General features: G+C 35.5%; 1 protein-coding gene across 6 annotated transcripts in view; it reads left to right on the forward strand.

Moving 5' to 3' along the window:
• The window catches only part of MINDY3 (MINDY lysine 48 deubiquitinase 3), a 47419-nt gene that overhangs the window by 1031 nt on the left and 31652 nt on the right, over window positions 1-14736 (forward strand). For 3 of the 6 annotated variants that reach the window (XM_015618217.2, XM_033511824.1, XM_033511829.1), the window contains exons 2-7: window positions 5459-5538; window positions 7646-7703; window positions 8141-8314; window positions 11840-11891; window positions 13771-13885; window positions 14308-14381. In XM_015618217.2, coding sequence (XP_015473703.1) covers window positions 5459-5538; window positions 7646-7703; window positions 8141-8314; window positions 11840-11891; window positions 13771-13885; window positions 14308-14381 — 553 coding nt within the window. Of the gene's footprint in view, window positions 1-5312; window positions 5369-5458; window positions 5539-5730; window positions 5879-7645; window positions 7704-8140; window positions 8315-9130; window positions 9175-11813; window positions 11892-13770; window positions 13886-14307; window positions 14382-14736 lie in introns of those variants that run through there. The other 3 variants (XM_015618218.2, XM_015618219.3, XM_033511831.1) reach the window with 3 other exon arrangements.

Here is a 14736-nt window from a genome sequence, read left to right on the forward strand (position 1 = left end):
TTTCAGTACGAAGTGCGTGCAAAGTCAGAAAAGAAGAATTGGTGTTAAAAAGCTTAATTATTTTTTAACTGTTGATTTGCTGCAAGTTTTAAAGATTGTATGAGAAATTTTAGAAGTTTCAAAATTTATTGAAATGTGTGTTATAGTGTGCTGTACTTGTGATTGAGTGTGGGGCTAATAGAAAAGGTCTCTGGAGTTCTTGGTGGCTTCTGCAATGGAGCTGCTATTTCCAATCTGTCTTTAGGGATGTTCTGTGACTGGAATGTGTAGTGCATCTGTTCCCTTCTCTCTATATCCTTCTCAGTATAATCAATTCTGTGTAGCAGAACTCCATGACATTAAGTTAGACTGTTTGGAGGTCTTGTGCTGAAAATCAAAATAGTCAATTCCAGTCACCTTGTGTAGCTGCATAATACTTTCACCTAGCTTTCAGTTTCTATTTTGTTGAAAAAGTTCTGCAGCATTTACTTGCTGCAAAGGAGGCCTGTCAACACTGACTCATCAAGATTTAAAAGAAAAAAAACAAAAACAAGAACGTATCAAGATTTATTCTTTCCAGACACTTGAAAGTTTAAAAGATAGACCCTGTTCCACATAGTAAGTGCTGAAAGCATCAAACATCTGCTTTGGTGTTGGATTTTTTGTTTATTTTTATTTCTTCTGATTGCAGTGACAGCACTGGCATTTGTTTCAGATACTTGCTGAACATTGTCAGATCCTTTCTCAAACCCTTTGGAAGTTGAGACCTGTGATTTTCATTTGGAAAGAAAAGTAGGCAGTAGAAAGGGTGTTGAGGAGCGTAAGATTGATAGCTGTCAGTTTCTCAGTGAAGACAGCACATTCCTGGTATCCTGTTATGCACCAAACTCATTAACCATCATACTCATTTGAAAATGGGATGATTTGCAAGAAGTTTAGAGAGCTGACCTAGCTCATGAGGGTGTGCTGTTGGGAGACAGTGACAGTAATTCCCTCAGGTTTCTGCATTGGCAACTTTAAATATATTGGTTTTATTCTGGACTTAACAGAGGCATGGCTGTAAAATTGTTGTGAGGGTTTTTATGTGGAGATTTTACAGAAGTTTTTCTTTATGTCTGCAGCAGAAATTGCAGTTTGAACCTTGTGGATTCCATTTACCTGAATCCTCAAAGCAGACACAGGAATGTAGTGCAAAGCTTCACTCTGCTCTTCGGTGTTTCCTGGCATAGATATGAGGACTTGGGAAGGACCTGAGAAGATGACTGACCCCTAAAGGAACTTACCTATGTTAGAAGTAAATTTCTCCATTGATCCAAGGCACAAATTTCATGCATAAAACTGCTCTTCAGATCATCCCCAAGGCATGAGGCATCATGTCTTTCCAGTATAAATGTCTGGCAGACTTGCACACAGCATCCTCACAGGGTTACATAAGATGTGTTCTCACTGGTCTTTGGAAAGAAAGATATGGAATGGTCTTCTCAAACAAGCATTTAACTGTAAAAGCATAGTAGGATGTACACTTCATGTGAATTTGGATAACATACAGTGTAAAAAGGTCCATTATGTCTGGATTCTCTTCCAGCTGCCCAGTTTAATGGTAGCCTACTAGGTAGTTTGTATACATTCCTCAGTCCCTTACAGGACTCTGTCTCTTTATCCACAACCCATTCTGTGGAATTTTGTTGTGGGATTGCTGTAGTAAATGCTTCTTCCATTATGTGGGCAGGAAAATTGGGGTTTTTTGGGGGGGTTTTCTTGCCACAGAAAATTTCAGAAGTTTCATTTTACTCTTAAGATACGCTTGGAAAACCTAAAGCCACAAGCAAAATGTGTATTATTCTGTTCCCAGGGCTAGAGAAAGAATGAAACACTAGGATGTGCTGTAAACCTCATGCTTGGGTAATTATGTGTTATTCTAGTGTTTCCATCAGGCAGTTCTTGTATCCCAAAAGAGAAAAAGAAATGCAAATCCATGGTACAAGGTGTCTGAATCACTTGGTTTATTCAGCTTGGAGAGGAGAATGAGGGGAGACCTCATTGCAGTCTTCAACACCCACATGAGGGGAAGTGAAGGGGCAGGTGCTGATCTCTTCACTCTTGTGCCCAGTGACAGGACTTGAAAAAACTGTGTGAAGCTGAGTCAGAGGAGGTTTAGGTTGGATATCAGGAGGAGATTTAGGTTGGATATCAGGAAAAGGTTTGAAAAACCAGAGGGTGGTTGAGTACTGGAACAGGTTCCCCAGGTAAGTGGTCACAGCACTAAGCCTAGCAGAGTTAAGGAGCCTTTGGGCAACACCCTCAGGCACATGGTGTGATTCTTGGTGTGTCGTTTGCAGGGACAGGAGTTGGACTTGATGATCTTTGCGGGTCCCTTCCAACTGAACATATTCTGTGATTCTAGGACAGAAAATGAGTAGCACAGCATCTTTATAGCTAGACCGGATCGGCAAGGGGTTTTTCTAACCTGGTTAGTGTTGCATGCTCTTTGCTAATTCCCTTGTCTCTTTCATTCAAGTAGAATTGGGTTTTGTACAGACTGAAAATACTGAAGAGACACAGCATCCTTTGTGAAATGACAGTTATGTCTCTGGTGTCTTGGATGGAAAAAATATTTTTTTAGAAATAGGCTAGTAATAAAAAGATGCAGGAAAGTGGTGGAGTAGTCATAATAGAAGAATTAATGGGTTTTATTGTACTTTGGACTGTGAAGTGGCATATTAGATGAAGGACAAGGATACTAAGTCATATGCTAATTTTGGCAAGCTGTACATAGAAGAGCTAAGAATGAGATGCAAGAAAGAAACATGGACCTTCATAAATGCCAAGTGGGGAAATAAGGAGAATAAAACTTTGTTTTGTGTGATTATAGTGGACAAAGGATATAAAGACAGATTTCTCAGTGTCATTACACAAAATAGTAGGCAATGCAGTGGCTATCAACAGGAATCTAGATCCACTCCATCTCCCTGCCACACTGCCCCAAAAGGTTAAAGCAACAGAGCAGTAGTGATGTTGAAAAAATTGGGTCAGTGCAGTGTTTAATAGGGTTATAAATGACATGGAAGATATATGGTAATGACATTATTTTATGTTTCTTGCAGGGAAATGATGCTAATTATACTCACAAATAAAAGGCAGATAGATTAATTGTTAAAAAAAATATATATATTTTGGCTGCTTTACATCATTTTTCCTTTTGAAATTTTATCTTGAGTGAAGAGCTGTATGATAGATAAGAATGGTTAAGAGAGAGAGAGTAAGGAGAAGTTATCCTGGATTGCAGATGCTCATTTTGGTAGCTTAAAGGGTGTCCAGGCCATTCTTGCAAATTGTAAGGAAGAGTGTGGGTTTGATGTTCACAGAGATTGCCCAAAATGTTATTGTTGTGGAGGGTTAAAAAGGTGAGTAGATGTGATTTCAGGCTGAGGTAGACTTGAACCCAGCTGGAGTTCAGAGTGTTGATTTCTGAAATTTTACCTGAGCTGACTTTCAATTCTGTAAAACTTTTAAAAAAGAGCAAGACCATACTGCCTGAAGCCCATTTTTTTGCTTAACAGCTTTTAGAATCTTAATATTTATTATGCATTAGGCAGCATTTAAGTAATAAGAAAGTATTTTATGTGTGTTTTGCCTGTGGTTGTCTTCTGTGAAATCCTGTGTGATGTCAACTTTACATTGTCTGTCTCAAATTTGTATTCATTCCGGTGGATCACTCGATGTTCTTTGTTTTTAGGAAGCAATTTTGAAAAACAGGGCAGGGTTAAGCTGGGTTCATGCCTTCTATAAGAAGCCTGAAGAATGTGAAGCAAATTCAAGATTTCTTAAGTGTGGTTTAGTGGTACCACACCCAAGTATGTTGTTTTTCTGCAGAAACAAAGCATTAAAACTACTAAAAAAGCTGTCTTGTTGAAATGTGCTTAGATGGCATGCAGTAACGCTTCAAAGCAGAGGACGAATTTCCTTTTAATATTCTAAGTCTGCACAAACCAATTCAGAAAGTTGAAAGGACTGATGATATTTCTTAGTAGGTCACGTTAACAGGGCAGTGAAATAACATTACTGTAAACTTTGGTTCAGGTGTGAATTAATGGAGCTTCATTGCTACATCAGGTGATTCTGGATCTAAGTATGTAGGCTTGACATAGGCACCTAGGTTTTGGATATGAAATACATCTTTGTAATGCACATCTGCACATGTGGCTAGAAATAAACCTGGAGCCTTTGGTCAGATACAGCAAAAACCCCATGGCTACCCTGATCCTTTTAAAAAACAAAAAAATTCCCGTTGTTGTGGAACAACTACTATTCTATGATGAAGTATGGGATGCAAAACATCAAGTTGTCCTGGCTCTTGCTGCTTGGGATGACGTACTTGCCATGCTGTAATGAGGGGAGATGCATTTCCTTAGTTCAAATTCACATCCAGGGCTTAGAGATGCTTTTGTTATTGGCAGCATGTAATCCTGCAGAATTAGGAGGAGGAGAAATTGTGGGAAAGTAGCATTGAACTTTCTTTCTGCTGAGACTGACACTGGCAGTCTCAAAATGCATGTGTATCCCCTTTCTGCCTGCCCCCACTTGCTTGTGTTTGCTGGTTACTTGCTGGCTACAGTTGCATGGTTTCTAGATTACAGTGAACTAGAATGACTTAGCAGTCTTATTATTACTTAAAAGGATAATACAAAACACCACTTGCTCTAAGTTGCCGTGTTTCAGCTTCATCAAGGTAATTGCATGTGCATTTATCCATGAGAAATGAAAGTTATGAATCACCTTGTCTTAAAGACAAATTTAAGGGCAAGGTGGTAATGAAACAATTTTGTAGTAATTGCTCCAGTATTTGCTTTGTTATGTGACTGTAAGATAATTCTGAAATACAAATGCATTAAAGCTGGAGGGGGAAAATAGGTGATGTTGCATCTCAGTAAATGTAGTGTTTCTTCTGTGAAAGAACACCATTAAGATGTTTTATTCAGGAGTTGCAAGTGAATATTTAAGCTACTCAGCATATTTCAGTCTTAATAGGATACACTGATAGGTCAAAAATGAGATCAGTGGGAGGCATACTGTGCTATTCATTGAGAATAGAAGTGTATTATATGTGTTCAGTGAAGGTACCAAGATCTATTTTTATTACACATGTCGACAAAATAATACATAAATTTTAATTTATTGATGAGAAATAAACTATCATAAAATAACCATGGTTTAAGTTAGAAATTCTTTTGTTTAAAACCCTAGGTGTTGGACCTTTGTGGTCATGATTTAATTGCAGATATAAATGATTAATATCTGTCCTTTCATCTGTACTGATGACTCTTTTGTTTCAGATAGTTTAACCAAATGCAGTTACATTATCAAGGAAACAAAACCCTGATTTTTAAAGGTGAATAAATCGGGTGTCATTTCTGTTAGGGAAGGAGTAAATGTAGTTGTTTATGTATTTCATTAAATAAAATCCTTTTTCATTTGACAGGATTTGTCTTTAGCGACTCTGAATCAACTGCATTAGAACAATTTGAAGGTGGCCCTTGTGCAGTAATAGCACCTGTGCAGGTAAGATGTCTTTATTATAGGAATGGTTTAATATCAGTGAGCCCAAAATTTGTTCTTTATATATATGGAGTTAAATATGAAAAAACTGCAGATCACTTGTATTTTGATTTCATAATTAAAGTGTGGAGGAGGCAAAATCTCTGTAAAAAGGCAGGGATGGGCATGGGCTGATTTTGAACTATAATTTTACAGAAGGACATATGTTTGAGAAAATACCGCAGGTCGGTCCAAGCAGAAGTAACTTCAAAATCAGCAATGCATTATAAAGGGGAGAAGGAAAAGAGAAGATACAAATTCAATCCTAATCCTTTCACATCTCTTGAACTCCCTGGTCTTAAGGGTAATAAATGTGTCAATATATGCTTTTTTTTTTGTAATTCTGTATTAGAAATATTTGAAGTAGTTGCTTTTCACATCAATCAAGGTTTACTATGTGCTAAAAGGGGAAAAATTATACTTTGGAAGTCCTAATTAGCAGAATAATTGAAATATGTCAAGTGAATATATATATTTAATGTGTTTAGGATGTCACTTGTGTTGCAGATATGCTAAACCATTTGTGGTATTTTTTTTGTTTGTTTGTTTTCTTACTTAATTGTACCTTGCAGTCCATGCATGCTCTTTGCAATGCTGTTTAAGGGCAGTTAGGACTGCTGGGTGGACATAGGACCTGTAGGCTGAATCTTTTCTGCCAGACCAGTTTGTTTAGCTATGACTGCTCTTCAGTCCTGTGGGAGCACCTTGGAGCAGCAGGCAGGCTTTCAGTCATGGACCTAGTTATTTCTGATAACCTGCTGGTGACTCCTTTTAAACACAAATCAGATTCTGCAGATATGTCTCAGTCTGATTGGAGGCCTTGTCCACTGATATGGGACATGCTTAAATCTTGTAGCAGAGTGAATCTGATCATGAACTGGAAAGTAATGGGTCAGACAACTGACAGTGTGGAATTGTTTGCATCTCTGGCATGTATAATGTCATAAAACCTCTGCCATTCGTAACACTGGTTCCACCAAAAGACTTGTACTGCAGGAAGAAGCACCATCTGTTTAAGTGGCAAACAATCAATAAAAAACTATTTTACTATGAACTATTTTACTATTACTCCATAACATGGCATCTCTCAGATGCAGGGAGTCTGGTCTTGGATGTTAGAATTACAAGTCTTTTTTATCTGGGGATTGGAGAGATTAAGGAATAGGACCAGCCAGCTGTTTAAAGGCAGTGTCAAGTCTTGAACATATAAAATGTAGATAATTTTTTTCTAGGTGATGTAGTTAAACTTCCTTGGAATTAAGTAATTAAAGCATATTTAAAAGTGATTTGAGTTCCAGCTAGGGAAGGAGGAAGGGATCAAACAGATCTTGCAGTGTCTGCTGCTGCTGTGTACTACTAGAGGGGTGTGCAAAAAAATCTGTAATGGGAGAATAGGGTGAGCATGTGAGGAAAGCAGTGAAAGTTGAACTAGCTGTTTCTGAGGTGCTGAAAGTACCTGAAATGGCATCTTACAAAGTAATTAGAAAACCCAAGACTCTGCTTCATGAAGTTTCTTCTTTCATTGTTCCTCCTCTGTAATTTGGAGCGTATATATATATATTTTAATTGCAGCATTGGTGTTGATGATAAAACAAATCAGGGATATGAAGGGATAGATACATACATAGGATTTCTTTAACCTGGTCTGCAGGTTATTATTTGCAATCGTTAAAATAGGTAGGCTTGTTAACTACTTGTTATCTACTGAAGGGGTTTGTTTTAGTGACTAGAAATGTCTTGTACTACTGATCAATTATACTGAAAAATATTTGTGTCTCCATTATTGCAGTCCTGTGAGTCTGGAGGTGTATATGCCAGTATGCACTATGTGTATTTCAAGTGTATTTGAAGTTCAAACTCAAAAGTTTTAAATGTAGTTATGAGGCCACCTTTGTAGCTGGTTTGATGGGGAAATTCAATAAACAGAGCAGGCTCAGTCTTGTTTTGAATGGTAAGCAGCTTGAAACTCATCTAAAACTATGCAAAAATGCTTTGTTGTAGGGCTTGTGACATAATGTAAAAGATGGCTTTGTCTTGTATTTTAATAATATTTTATTCCTTGATAACAAAGGCATTCCTTTTGAAGAGGCTTTTTACCAGTGAAAAGTCTACTTGGAGAGACTGTCCAGGTACTGAGACTTCTTTTTTTCCTCTTATTATTTTTCTGTTTTATTTATTTGTAAAGCATGTCTTAGTTCAAAAAACTTAAAATATTTCACACTTTTTTTTTTTTTTTTTCGTGTGCTTCCATACTGTATGTATACTATGTGCTTCAGAACTCCTATTTGTGAGGTCTGTGCTGGTCCTTAATACTTCTGTGTTTTATAAATAATGAATTGAAATTAGTATTAAAAAAGGGAATGGGTTACAAGTTCTAGAAAAGCATATTTTTCTAAAGACAGCTTTATGATCTTTGGTCCAGTATAGTAGAAGAGCAATTAACATTAGTAATTAATGAGATAAAAGTAATTATTTAGATAGCATTAATGTATAAAAAATATACTAGTAACTTATATATGACAGTGGTTCTCAGCAGTCAGACTCATGCAGGTTTCTGGTCTTTCAGAAGAGGAGCAGAAGAACCTTCTCTGTCACACATTATGTGATATTTTGGAAATGGCTTGCTCTGATAATTCTGAGTCATACTGTCTGGCAACATGGATAAGAGGAAAAACAACTGAAGAAACTGCTAGTATTTCTGAGAGTCCTGCAGAATCTAGCCGTCGAGAGGAACAATCTTGTAAGACGTATTTCTATGCTAAATTACCCATCACTAAGTGAAGTATTACGTGGTTTTTGAGGGACCACTGCTTTTTTATTAATTCACAGATGGGGGTTTTGCCTTTGTAATTCCATTAGCAAAAGACAGATTTTTGTCTGTTGTAAATAGAGGCATTGATCCTTTTTGTTGAAAGCAATGTGCTGACTGTCACTGGGATTCTAACATATATGTTTCTTTAGAATTTCAGCAATTTCCATAATCTTCAGTTTTATTTTGTAATTTACTGGGACCTGATACAACTTTAGTTTTGAAACATCTACATGCTTCTTAACACTGGAAGAATACTTGTCACTTGCTGTTTTAGAAGAATTTTGTAGAAAATTCTCCAATGCTTTATTTATTCTAAAATATTCTGGATCCTCTGTTATGGAGAAGTAGCCTTTTTCCATTTTTCTGTGCAGTACCAAACAGTTTAAATCACCTTCCAGTAAATTATCCTAATTTTTTTATAGCTTAGAATTTTTCAGTTACCTGGGTTTTTTTGCCAATGTCTTTATTCCTTCATTAGTTACTGACATCAAGGCTCCAGGAGCCATCATCTGTTGCACTAAGATGAGGCATCAAGTCACATCTAACTACTGCGGAGTCAGTGGCATGGAAAGTTTGTCTGTGCACATATGATCAGAGAGTTGTATTTATTAATCTTTTGACAGGAGAGATATAATGTGTTAAAAGATCAGCTGCTTTTTCTTTTAGTTTTTGTTCAGAATGTGAGCCTTAAGAAGTATGAAAATCTCTTCACATGAGAGCATATTGCTTGTAGAGGTGCTGTCTTTTGATGGAAGGAGTATGTCATCTGTTTGTGGCATAACTACAAAGTAAGAATTGTACAAATAGATTTATATGTACACAGCTAGTTATAGCAATTTGTTGTGCAGGGGCTCCTTGTCACAAGTCATTATCTGCTTCTAGCAAGTGCTTCCTGTGCTTTAGAAGGCTCAAAGAATAATAATTAAAATGATATTTAGTTGAAAAACCAGACGGTCAGTGCATAAGAGTTTGAAGGTGACCATTAAAGTATTATACAGAAAGTTTTATCTGCAACTTATCTGTAAAAAAACCTTCCTTTGCAAGATAAGGCAGTTGTAACTCTGAAATTCCTAATTTTTTTTCTTTTTTTATTTGACTCTGAAGCTCTTGCCAATTATAGGAAGTTTGTTTTCTAGGTAAAGTTAAGGAGAGACTAGTGATCTACAGGATCTTACTGTTCTGTTTTTTAATGTGTTGCTTGATTCCAAAGGACTTTTAACTGTAGAAAATGTTCAACAGTCTTTTTAAACACACACTCAAGTTAATAATTACTCTCAACGCTAACATTTTTGAACTAATCCATCCTATTACATAACTACATTTTTCACGTTTCTGTACAAGTCTTCAAGTTTTGCCTGGCTTGTCCTTAATAGCATGGAATGTGCTCATGGAATACCAGGATACATTTACCATGTATAGCCTGCTTATGTCATGGGGAGTGTTGATCACTTTTATTGTTTCTATTTTACATTCCCGGCTAGACACTGAATGCACGTCTTGTACAGTATTTTGCCTTCTGTATGTAATGCAATACACTAACCAATTTAAGATGTATTAGTTAAGGTTGGGCTTTTTTCCCTTCCTCTGTCCTGCTATTTACCTGTAAACCCTCTTCTTAACCTGGTTAGGGGCGGGACTGAGGTGTTGAGGAGAAGATACTGTGAGTAATGCAAAGTTGTGTAACTGCTAGTGCAAAGGAGTAAATTTATTTCTTGCTTGACTGCTGTACTCAATAAGAATAGAAACTGGCATTGTCATAGTTGACAGGACTTAAGAGTTGGGTGAGCAGGGAGTATTACATATACAGTTCCATATGGCAGGCTATTTGAGAATTGAATATGGGGATATGTTTATAATAAAGCCATGAAATATGCTTAGACACAGCATGTGAGAGTATCATTTTAAAGGGTTTCTAAACAATTGTATTTCTCATACATCTCATGTTCTCTTGCTGTTTGTTCTTTTTTGTTCCACTAAGCATTGTCTTTATTTAGCATTGTTTGGGTTATGTATAGCTCTACTTCTCTTTAGAATTTCTACTTTTTTCCCTTTATTTCAAATAGTAATTCTGTTAGCATTTCACTCTGTTCTTTAGTAACAGAATGAAACTGCCTATCATCCTGCTGTGTGAACAAAAGGTGGATTCGAGCACACTTACTGAATGCAATAGCATTTTTCATCTGCTTTTGTGGTGTATAGCAGTCACTTGTTGGCCATGTGTTGGCTTTAGTAGTGCAAGTTCCCAGGTTCAAAGATTGCTTTATATGAGTTAGGCCCTCTAACCTTCTGCTTAGAAAAACATGTGTTCTTCAAGCAAGGTTATTTTGCAGCATTTTCTGCAATTTAGATTCATTGTATTTTATAAAAATGTCTTAAAAATACATTCTTTTAAGTCCAGTTTTATTCCTGGTAATCTAACCAATTCCTTGTAATTATTCAAATGACAAAAACTAAAATTCTTAAGACTGCTGCTGGTGTTTTTCTGAAGTAGAAAATGAAAGTGTTCTGTTGCTTGAGAATTAGTTGTGTTTGCATGTAGGGCAAATTAAGTGCATCTTTCAAAATGCAATCAGAATGGGTATAAAATGCCTTCTCAGGAATTCAGGTGGGAAGAACTGAGCAGTAGTACTAGCCCTAATGGCTTCAGATATTAACTGAATTGTATGCAGCCACATCCCATAGCTCAGTGATCAGACATTGTTTAAATATTCAGCATCAAATAGTATCTATCAGAAAGCAGATCTGTTTTGTGTATTATTCTACTAGCAGAAAGATAAAGAAAAGAAAAAAGAAAGGTATAAAGCCTGTGTTGAACTTGGGAAGACACTAATGCTGTATTTTTTTTTTATGTCCTGAATGCAACACAAATTTGAAAGACTCTTTATCCATTATTGAAAGAAAACAATGAGAACTTATTTAAAACAGAATGTATAACACTGTGTAGAGTAATTCTACTTTTTTGTTTGTAATAAATAAGCATTAAATGGAAAAAAACTAACCAAATTTCAGTAACAGAAGTGTATATTCAAAGAAAAAATACAGCTTACCTACACTGATAAAATTATCCAAATAATCGTGCTTGCTTTTCTAGGAAATAGTACTTCTTGTTAACCTGCAGAATTATATCTATAGTATGCAAATGCTTGGTGACTTAGTGACAGCTACATTTTGTACAAAAGCAACAGCTCAGTATATGACAAATATTTCCAGGACTATGCACTCTAGTGGCTTTGTGCTTTTAATAAATTGATTAGTCCAAATAGAAATGTTCTCACTAATTTGTATGGTGGAATCTTAATGTTGCAGTAAATTAGTTTATATTAATCAGTTAAATTTAAATGTCAGGAGAGGATTAAAAATATAATTAGAGCTTGAAAGTATTCTAGCTTGCTGTGTGTATCTTGTGTCATTTTTTTGCCATGTGTAGTGCTGAAAAGTGTCTCTTGTGTATAGCTGCCTTGGCTGTCGAAGAGCTTGGCTTTGAGCGATTTCATGCATTAATTCAGTAAGTAATATGTTGGAACATTTAAAATACAATATTTTGAAGTTTCACTAATATTCACAGGCCTGAAAGGGGTATGCTGAGGAACTTTTTGTGTGTTACTCATCTGGTTAAACTTGGATTTCAAGTTTTGGTTTGGGGGGATTTGTGTTTTTTCTTTGTATTTTAGCCATTTAAAATGGAATATTATTTTGAACATAAGTATTGGGCTTTAAAATAAAACTGGAGCAATGTAATGTGATTAATTGGACAGATATTTTATGCATTTCAAGTTTATGAACACAGAGTTTTGTGAATCTAATCAAGATTCCTATTTAAGTTAAAGATGTTAATCCTCCATATTTATATAATGTCATCAGTACATTTTCCTGATTTGAGATATCATAAGAAACATTTATTAAAATGTGTCATATACAGGACTGATTTTTGTTTCATACTTTAAACACTACTCTTTTTTGAGGGTCTAAACCCAGAGTTCACAGTCTAGTGAGTTTATATTTAAAGGTAACAGCCTTTTATTTTCAAGGTGAACCATTGTGTATATATTATACAAATCAATCCCCAAAGACTAAATAAAGAGCAGCAGAATTCAAAAAAACACCTGATGGAAAATGTTGCTAATTAGAACTGAAATAGCCACCGTTCAGTTTGTCAGTAGTAATTATAGTTTATTTTTTAAATCCATTGTCATATAGGGAAATAAGAAAGAGGAGAATACAACATTTTTCTAGATCATCAAAACACTAATTTCCTCTTCCTCCTCCCCTCCTGCTCACCCCTTCGGTCTTTGGAGTTGTGGTATCCAATTTTTTTTCAGTCATTCTCACTGGGAATGAATGCTCTGGCATTTGCCTTTACAGATGAATTTCAGGACTGGCTTTGCCTTGCTTACCTTGTATGCCATGTTTACTTTACAGATGAAGAAAGGATGTTTAGAAATCAAGCCAGAGTAATTAGAAATTAGCCAGAGTAAACCCATCTATGGATATATTTTTGAAGATGTTTGTTTCTCTTTTAAACAAAGCTTACTAAAAGTGCGCAAGAAACTAGAAATAAAATAATATACCTGTTTGTGTAAGATAAGCAAATACTATGATCTAGTTTGAGTTACTCAAACTAATGTTTTTGTTCTGAAATGTAGTAGTTTAGCTCTAACTGCCCAAGAAATTGAAAGTGTATTGCTTCACTGAGGTATTGGTGAATTTCTTCCTTTCCTAGGTTTTTATTTCAGTTTTTTTTTCCTTTTTAAACATATGATCACATAGTGTTACCTTATCATCCAGGCAGTCACCATACTATGCAATAAGATAGTATCCCAAATGTTAATGTACCACTGTTGAATGTTTTGAACAATTTGCTTTTTCAGAGCTAGTGTCTAACAAAGTCAAATTCTTGTGGGAAATATAATAATTTTCTTCAAAAGCCTAGAAGATAGTCTTACCTGGTTAAATAGAAGGTTTATTTCTCCATTATTTATGGGCTGAATGTCTTTCAGAACACTGTATAATGCAACTGTTATTTTGGTGACATACAGTCTATTTGCAATTTCAGTAACAGTGTTTTATAGAATTGCAGTAGTGGTGCAAGCCACTCAGCTCTTTCACACGTGTATGTAACTTTATGATTAGTGTTTGCATATAAAAATTGTTCATTTTTGCATTTTGCTCCAGAATTATTTATCATCTGCAGATGGCAGTTAAGTAACTCCAGAAGAGCTGCTGTGTCATTCTGTATATAAAACCAGATCTGTTCTACTTTTACTTTGACATTTTCATGTTAGGTGTTAGTAATTCTTGGCTGTGCTTTGTGACACTATTCTAATGCTTCATCCAAATACATACTTCTTTTCTGTTGTTTGTTTGTTACTGTTTTTTGTCTTTAGCAAACGAGCATTCAAAAGCTTCCCTGAACTGAAGGATGCAGTTTGGGATCAATATTCAGCATGGACAAACAGATTCGGAGTATTACTCTTTCTGTATTCTGTAATACTGACAAAGGTTTGTGGGTTGCTTGATGTACTTTGTGGGTGGGTTTTATTTCTTTGTTAAGAGACAGTTTGATCATGTAACCCTTTTATGTAAAAGGTGAACAATAAATCGATGAATGTCCAGATAAATGGATGAAATGGTATCTTCATCGATGTTGCAGTACAGTTCCAGCCTTAAAATTTGAAAGGCTAAGTCCTTTGGTTTTTTTGGGTTTTGGTTTGTCTTTTTCTCTTTTAATGTGGGAGACTTACACATTTTGAAAACATCCTTCCTTACAAGATGTTTGAAAACATCTTCCTTTGAAGAGAAAGCAGCATGTTAGCAGTTCATGTAAAAACACCAGCCTTCCAATATTTTACTGTTGCATTCTGTTGTATAAATGTTGCAGCTCATTCCTTAAGATAGTAAAAATGTTTGTAATTTTTCTGCAGGGTATTGAAAACATAAAAAATGAAATTGAAGATGCAACTGAGCCATTGATAGATCCTGTTTATGGTCATGGAAGGTAAGCTGCAAAATAGGCTTGCTACCATTTAAAACAGATTTGTGGGCTTATTTTTTTTGTCTTACGTAACTGATCATTCTTTTAGGAAATTACTGACATTAAAAGACTGACTCAGTTATAACTTTAAAATAACTAAAAGCAACACTGAAAAGTGTTTCTTTTTCACTGGTAACTCCTTTTAGTACATCAGTTCTGAGGAAATGTTTCTGTTCTTGTTGAATTTTCAGATGGATTATTCTCAAATTCAGGGCTACATTCTATATCAAGTTGGTGTTTGAAAGAGTGGAGATGATAATTAGTGTTAATTAAAATTAAATTACATGCTAGTTAATGGAAAACAGTTACAAAATGTCTT

The sequence above is a fragment of the Parus major genome, chromosome 2, assembly GCF_001522545.3.
Source record: "Parus major isolate Abel chromosome 2, Parus_major1.1, whole genome shotgun sequence".
NCBI lineage: Eukaryota > Metazoa > Chordata > Aves > Passeriformes > Paridae > Parus > Parus major.